General features: G+C 37.6%; 1 protein-coding gene across 1 annotated transcript; it reads left to right on the plus strand.

Moving 5' to 3' along the window:
• Positions 1-2,857: 2,857 nt before the first annotated feature.
• Positions 2,858-7,863, plus strand: LOC142103478 (forkhead box protein A4-A-like). The gene is made up of 2 exons (XM_075187527.1): positions 2,858-3,138; positions 6,069-7,863. The coding sequence occupies exons 1-2, from the start codon at positions 3,070-3,072 to the stop codon at positions 7,200-7,202; spliced, it is 1,203 nt and encodes a 400-aa protein (XP_075043628.1). The 5' UTR covers positions 2,858-3,069; the 3' UTR covers positions 7,203-7,863.
• The last annotated feature ends 1,027 nt before the right edge of the window (positions 7,864-8,890 follow it).

Genomic DNA, 8,890 nt, shown 5'->3' on the forward strand with positions numbered 1-8,890 from the left:
TGATACTATCACTTCTATACAAGTGTTAGTATAGCATAATGATTTCACCAATAATACATGCATTGAGTTGTTGTCATACAAAGTAATGTCAACTTCTATATTTTTTTTCTTTGTTTTTTTTGTTCTTGGCATTTGTATTGTTATCCTTTTTAACAAAAACCTAGTGTAAGGGATGCTTAGCAATATGACATGGGCATCACACCCTAAATAAAGAGAGAGTGGGTTATAAAGATAGATTTTGTTGCCTATGCACACCAGTCTTCCAGTTGTATGTGCTAATATGTAGCAGGAGATACTGTATAGCAATACATAAAATCATCAAGATATGCAAAACAAGACCCCCTGGGGACCCAGCGGCAGAATTGTTCCATGAGTCCAGCATAAGTTGTTTAGGACTGTAATGTCAGTCATTATTGTGGTGTGTCAAATTTACCACACCAGTTACAAATAATTGTTTGTTAGAATGGAAAAATGAAAGTATTTTCAGTTTATACAAAATTTACAATCATTATTACAAGTTAGACTGTAGAATTTGATCTGGCTATAGCACTTCATGTGTCCTGATTGACAAATAAAATGAATAGTCTGAAGAGTCAAATGTAGTGAGAGACATTTCTGTAAACTGGTGCACAGCAATAAAGTTTTTGCACCTAAGGAGGGGAATTCTATTAGCAGTGAAGTGTCTCATGGACGTTCCAGAGAAGCTTCACGCAGAGATTAAGACAGAATTTTCTGTTCCTTTTTCCTTCCACCCATAGAGATGTGAGGAAAATTAAGCTGAGATTTTGCACCGTAATTGCCAGCAATGTGCATGGCGCGATGTCTGCGCGCAACATCGCTGGCAGTTGAATTCCCTCCAATGTGTTCTTTGCTTTCGTTTTCTAAGCTGTTCTAGGATAATAGATTACAGTAACTGTTTTTGCTGTGTGCTATTTTTTGAAATGTTATTCTTCATTTATGATTAAGATAAGTTTGGACACTTGCCATGGCTGCAGACTTCACTATACACAAAATTTGAGTTGCACTGCACTGAAATAACACCAAACTCTTATATTTGTGCATGGTTTCAGGTAGAAATTAAGTGCAACAAAAAATTATATAAACAACATTTATGTAGAAAATGCAAACATTGGTAGTCCACAACAATTAAGAAGTACAACACTCTTTCTTGGTCTGATGGACTATCAACCTACTTGTTTTGGTCTGCTGATAGATTATTTTGTTTTTACTGACTTTGTTACCAATTTTTTGTCTCATGCATTATTATTTGTAAATTGAAATGCTTATTTTAAAGTTGCTTTGCTCTGTATTCATAAAATCATAATCATCATTTATTTAATTAAAATGCTTCTCTAGTGTAATTTCTATTGGCCAGAAACACATTACACAATACATACTACAGTCACATAAAACAGGTTTGAGGAGAAATTGGATATGATATTAAAGTATAAATGCAACATTAGAGAAATAGAGATGTGCGAAACCTTTATAACTTTTTGTGAGTTTCAATATGGACAGACCATTTTGTAGAGTTATAAAAATCCACAAATGTTCTAATTCCACTGGTGAAAATTTAGCTCATTTCTAATCAGAAGCTATTCTATAACTCTAGATGGAGTTCATTGGACCGATGTCAGGTTAGAGCTCTATAAGCTTTATCACTTTAAAGCGGTGTTGGCTAACCTGTGACACAAAAGGTTTTGTAAAACTACAAGTCCCAGCATACCCTTCCAGCAATAAGCTGCTATATATTGGCAAAGCATGCTGGGACTTGCAGTTTCACAACTCCTGGAATGTCACAGATTAGCCAACACTGCTTTAGAGAGTCTATGAATGTACTATCTGTAACTCTACAGGTGTTGTGAAACTACAAGTTTGTAGTTTCACAACACCTGGTTGGCCAGGCCTGGCCTATGTGAACATATACTTTCATTATTTAGTCCTAGGAGAACTTTCACAAGTAAACATATCTCCTAAATACCAGCCAGATAAGGCTGGCTTTAGATTCACCAATGTATCATGTTTTAACGTGAGCTATTAGGTTTCTATATGATTTACGTTTTCAGTTTTGGCACACTGATTGCATTTGCGTGTAAAAAAAAAGAAATAAAAAGAAAAATCAGATTAAGAACGAATGATTGCTTCACACTATATGCCATCATTACACTTTTAGCGCTTATGCACAGACTTCAAAGAACTTCAATAAAACCACTTCAGGAAAAATGTCCACAATTTCCAAATATTACACATCTATATCTTATATGAATTAATATATTGTCACCCACACATGTTTCAATTTTCTTACCATTCTGTTTGGAAGTTTATATTTATATGTGTATTTTAACATGTATGGCTAACTTAGGACTTTTATGTTATTGTGTTTCTACTATGATGTTTGTGCAGTATTTGTGGTTCATCACATTGTCTGTAGAGAAGCTGCCCTGTTTAGCTGTGAGGTTCTGAAGTGTGTGCTAGATCATTACACTGTTTCTAGAGAAGTTGCCATATTTAACTGTGGGGCTCTTTTGAAGGGAGGTTATAAGACTGGGGTTCAATTTGCAGTACTTTCACTTCATGGTGGTCAGGTAAAGTTTCTATTAAATGGTGATTCCCACCATATAGATGTTCTGAAATTGAGACAGGAAGAGCTTCTAGAATGAAAATGCCACCCTGACCCTACATCTTTGTGGATAGAGAACTACTTGATCCTATTAGCATTTTGACGAGACGGACTTGTGATTTGAAAAAAAGGATAGGAGGTGTGTGTGAAAGAAAGGAGTCAGGGGGGTACTACTGATTTCCTTTGTCCCAAAGTGATTTAGCTCTGCAGGTAGTCAGTGGAGAGGTCACAGATAGACTGAGGAAAAGGGGTGGAGGCTTCTAGGGGGGTAGGCCTATTTAAATGACCTATGGAGTAACTCTTTAAATGTCTCAAAGGACTGTTTAACAAGGACAAACTTCTGGATTCTCATCACTAGAAGAAACATTGGTAACATTACCTGTGGATTGGTGAACATCTCAAGATCTGCGGTGTGAGGGACTGTAATTCAATAAGGCTGTCTTCAGACCATGCTCAATAGAGTGAAGTTGGAAATAAAAGACCCAATGGATTGGGATTCAATGTACACAGATAATGAGGTAAGGCTTCCTTCCTTTCCCCAAAAAAATTTTAATTTTGTTTTTCTTTTAAAGCTCATCTTTGGAAACACATGGCAAGATATTGGCCTGCAATCCACATTCATATTTCACAATTAGACATTACACAAACATGATTTGCAGCTTGATATTTTGAATTAAGAATATAACTGATGGACATTTTTGCTTTCACATTTTCTTATCCACAACCTAATATTTCATATTCCTTCCACCGGTCATGTTTTCAGGATTTTTTTCTGTGGTACCAGGAGTGATTTATGATTCAGTATAATAAGATAGTTCACCAGTGTATGATTAAATTTGAATCCTCAAACATAACCACATGTTTGTACTAGAGGACCAGATTTGAAAAATCCTAACCTCACATATGGGCATGTTTATAAAATATAGCGAGTAAGGAAGAGTTGACAACAGCCTTTAGAAAGAGAAAAGTATTTCTTGAGTATAATATATTTCCCTAGTGCCTTTATTTTGAGAGTATATTGAGCAGGGGATCAACCATGTCTAAAATTCTGATCTCTCGTTATATTCATTTTTTTTTTTTTTTGGGTACACTAAGCTTATAGATATATAATGGTTGTCAAAGTGTGCTCTACATCCCGCGTTTAAAGGACAATTCCAGCTTTTGTTGAGTTACAACTAATTAAATACCCCCCTTATTTGAAAAGCTTTCACAGTGCTTTACGTTAAAGGTTTGTAGTCCATTTTTAGCATTCTCAATGCAGTTGTAAAAGTTGTTCCTTAGATATCTATTGAGAACTATGGAAGGCTTCACGGTGTGCTGATTTTATCTGTAGAGGTGCTGCAGGGGAAACTAGAACAATTTGACCAGTCCATTGTTCCGTTTCAGATAACCGAGTGGATTCCCCTATTTCATGCATGTGGGGGAATGTTTAACATAGCTAAATCCATCAAATTTAAGTTACAGTGCTTTGAGATGTGAAAGACACTGTTTAGTGAGGTTTCTCTTTCTGTATTTATACTGGTCCTCTTTGACCATTTGTCCGAGGCTCTTACGATTTTGGGAATACAAATGTGTAGTGATTAAGTTTCAAAATGCAAAGTGGAGATCGGTCCATAAAGTTTGTATTTTGTTTGTTACAATGTCCTGCCATGTGAATGTTATAATCCTCATATTATTAAACTGTAGCTTTTTTCATAATACATGTATAACGATTAGGTGATTGCACAGAGCTATAGCATACAAAGGACCTGATTTTGAGTTTGGAGCAAAGCCAAGAAAAGGAGCAAATTTGCACATTGACAAAACCATGTTGCATTGGAGGGGGGGGTAAATTTAAAATGTGGGAACAGATTTATAGTTGGGATGGGGCATGTCATAGATCAACCTTAATTTCAGTGTAAAAATAAAGCTATCAAGTATTTGTGTGCTACATGAAAAGCAGCCAGTTTTTTTCTTGTGTGCAAAATAATAAGTCAATTTGTACCCCTGATTTGGTTTGTCCAAGTTCAAATTTGTTCCTTTTTCTTTGCTTTGCTCCAAACTCCAATTCAGGCCCAAAGTCTATTTCATACTTACCTACTTTCTTCAGCTCCCTTCCGGGAGCCAGCCAGTGGAGGGGGGCGTGAAGGGGCGGGGTGGCCGAAATCGCGTCATTTCGGCCCCGCCCCCTGTGACGTCATGACGCAAATTGCGTCATTTGACAGCGGGGGCGGGGCCAAACGCCGCGATTCACCGGGAATCGCGGCGTTTGGGATCTAATTCTGCCCACTTCACTAGGAAGTGGGGCACTTCCTAGTGAAGTGGGCAGAATTCGGGAGATTGCCACACTCGCCCGGGAGTCCGGGAGACTCTCACAAAATGCGGGAGTCTCCCGGACATTCCGGGAGAGTTGGCAAGTATGGTCTATTTCCTGGCTCCTTTCAGACATTTCCTACTGCAGCTGGTTTTGTGGCATTGTTGTAAAGCATTGGGAGTGATGATGCCTTATGCATAGTCTATCAAACCCAGCATATCATTCATGTATCTGCCATGTTAAGACAACTTAAGGACAATGCATAATTCAATTTACGTCTGGGTTGAAAAAGTGAAAAACAGTATTTAGCAAGCAACTAAACCCCTTTTGTTATTCAATACTTTGTTTTTAGGAACTACAAGTTCACCTGGCATGCCTGAGGCACAGATTGAGAGAAAAGTGTAATCCTTTTATGTATATTACAACCAGCAGGAATTGTGCAGGTCACACAGTATAGTGATGTTAAGAATCTTTGTATGGGTACTACACAGCAATGTTTAATTCAAAAGCAGACCTAACTTATAAAACTAACTGAAAAGATGTAACAATATCATAGTCTCTATTTTAACCATTGCAGTAAACTGAAGTCACTTGCATGTTTATTTTGATTAAACTGTACAATTTTGTTTACAAAAAACATTTAGCATAACACGTTAACAACTACAATATTCTACCATTATACGATATTAATCCACTGGAAAATTTCCGACCATGTTAAGCTTTTACACAAGGCATGGAATTCCAAGGTGAAATACTCTTATCAGGGTGTATGTTGTTTATGAGTTGTGTTCCTCAAATACTAAAATGGATGTCTGAAAACACAATACCGGTATTTGTTGTACATATACTGATGATGTGTATTGTGTTTCATCAGGTGGTGGCTGGACTATGATGTCACAAAAGAACCAATTTCTTATTCATTATTTGGCTTTGTATCCACTCAGGATGTTATATAATTAAGGGACTGTTTGTTAATTCTCAGTAATAAGACTATGTCTGGTCTGTTAAAGTTCAGTTCTCAAAAGTGCTGTCTATTTTATTTTGGGTTTTTTATTGCAGATGAACACATTTGCATAACTCCTTTTTTAATAGATTTTTTAAAATGTGTTTCATGAAACATAAATTCTTATTTTTAATCTCTGCTTTATTTTTTAGGTATATTCTGGATTACACAACATGAATAATGGCATTCAGACAACCTCCTTTATGTCTAATGATATCTCCACAGTAACTCCAACAATGACCTACATGAATGAAACCATGGTGGGGCCTGTCAACACCGTCCAAAACAATCTAGGTTCTCTCAATTCTCTGGCACACAGTATGGGAGGTCCAATGGCATCTCCGGCTTCCTCATCTGCTTATCCTTTAGGTTATTGTCAAGGAGAATCAGAGTTCCAGAGGGATCCTCGAACCTATCGGAGGAACTACTCGCATGCCAAGCCCCCTTACTCCTACATCTCACTTATCACAATGGCCATCCAGCAATCCCCAAACAAGATGATGACATTAAATGAGATCTACCAGTGGATCATTGACCTCTTCCCTTACTACAGGCAGAATCAGCAGCGGTGGCAGAACTCTATCCGTCACTCTTTGTCATTTAATGACTGCTTTGTTAAGGTTCCACGCTCTCCAGAGAAACCAGGCAAAGGTTCCTATTGGACTCTCCACCCTGACTCTGGAAATATGTTTGAAAATGGATGCTACTTAAGGAGACAGAAGAGGTTCAAGTGTGAGAGGTCCAGATCTGGGTCTGGTGACATAGAAAATAAGTCTAGTAAAGCTGAAGAGGAGATAGCAGGGGTCTTGAGGGAGTCACCAGCTGGTTATGATGACAGTTCTTCCTCACAGTCTCCAAAAATTGTGGTGAACAGGGGTGAGAGGGACTCAATGGCGGCAAGTATTTCACAACCAAATGGGGCTTCTCCAGTGGGCATTAGTCCTGCTTCTGAACAAGGAGGGTCTACATCACAGCTCTTATACCCATTAAGCCTCTCGAGTGAGGGTTATCTTGGCATGGTAGGAGAAGATGCCCAGTTGAAGCATGATCCATTTCCTGGCAGACACCCATTTTCTATCACCCAACTGATGTCTTCTGAACAGGCCCAGACCTACTCCAATAAAATTGATATGTGCCCAACCACTGATCATCTTGTTCACTACCCAAACTATACTTCTGACTATCATAATATTACCAGCAAAAATGGAATGGACATGCCAACATCCTCTAATGATGCCAGTTACTATGCAAATATGTATTCCAGACCCATCCTCAGCTCTCTATAAAATGAGGAATTGTTGTTTTATAATGTGATTTCTAAAAATGTCAAAATATCTTATTTAATTCACCATGCCAACTTATGCAGGAATGCAGTTTGCTGCATTCTTAGAAACTGCAGCAAATCCAAGACGCAGTGATCAAGATTTTAGACTAAGTGGTATATTTACTAAACTGTCGGTTTGAAAAAGTGGGGATGTTGCAGATAGCAACCAATCAGATTCTAGTTGTCATTTTGTAGAATGTACTATATAAGTGATACCTAGAATCTGATTGGTTGCTATAGGCAACATCCCCACTTTTTCAAACCTGTAGTTTAATTTAGTAAATATACCACTAAGACTAAGAATATCACTTAGAGGGGAAAGTACTATAGAATTCTATTCTTAATAATAATGCAAATAAAACAAAGATAAATTTATCTGAATGAAAACAAGTTGGTGAATGTATTTAGTTGCAGAGTTTACCTGCAATTGTGTGACTCCAGGTGTTCTTGATGCAATTATGTCAGCAATTACAATTCTAGTTCTTGTTAAACTGCATATCCCATTATACAAAGACACAGCCTTTAATGAATGTATGCTTTAATGTAAATACTCCTTTGGCTGAATATGTGTCATGGGCAGGGGCGAACGGAGGATTGTCGGGGGTGGGGTTCCCCCCCCCCCCGACCCAAAAAAACCCCACCCCCTGTGAGAGCTGCTGCGCATGCGCAGCAGCTCTGTTTCTTCAGCGCTGTCCTATACAGCAGCCTTGGCACTGTCTAAGAAGCATCCGCGGCGGTGCTGTATACACTACAGCACCACCGCGGATGCTTCTTTGACAGCGCCGCGGCTGCTGTATAGGACAGTGCAGCTATAGCGGCCACTAAGTTAGCGCAGGGGGGGGGGTTTCTGGAGACTCAGAAACCCCCCCCTGTTTGCGCCACTGATGGGTTTTGTAATGCACCAACAAATGCAAGACTGAGGGTTGCTCATTCCCTGCCTAATGGGATGAACATTTATTTCCCGTTCCTAAAATAAAACTCTGTAATTAACATCTTGGCTATATTACTTGACCTAAAAGTTTTTCAGATTTTAAAATTTAGACACCATCCCTCCTTTCTCCCCAAAAGTCAATGAGCTATGATAAAAAGTAATATTACACTGGATATCAAAAGTCATACATTAGACCCAATATTTCTTGAAGTACTGTGTTTAAAATATTTGTATATAATGAGAAAGGTTCTTGCTCTTTATGTATTTAAAAAAATGAAAAATATTTGTTCCTAATTTGTTTAAAACTTTTTGACCTTGTACATTTTAACATACAACCATTTTTCATGTTAATGTTTGTGCTGTTTTGAATATTAATATATTTGTTGAATAAAAGCTGCATGTGTGTCTAGCTTTTAAATGGAGTACTTTTTAAATATCAGATTAGGGTGCATTTATTTATCGAAATATTTTAACATGTGCTGCAACTTGGGAGATTTGCATAAAAAGGTACAGTAATCATGGCCACCAATTAATACCAAACATATAACAAATTATTTCAATGTAATGTGTTTTTTCATGTGTGGTATTAAAAAGCTTTCTCGGCAAAGAAACAAGTGACAAATAAAGCCAAGATTTACTTTAACAATTTAGAAAAAAGAGAGAAGCGCAAAACCTAGTCACACACAATGAGATAAACTATTCTCTCTCATTATGTGTCA

The sequence above is a fragment of the Mixophyes fleayi genome, chromosome 10 (genome assembly GCF_038048845.1).
Source record: "Mixophyes fleayi isolate aMixFle1 chromosome 10, aMixFle1.hap1, whole genome shotgun sequence".
NCBI classification, from domain to species: Eukaryota; Metazoa; Chordata; class Amphibia; order Anura; family Limnodynastidae; genus Mixophyes; species Mixophyes fleayi.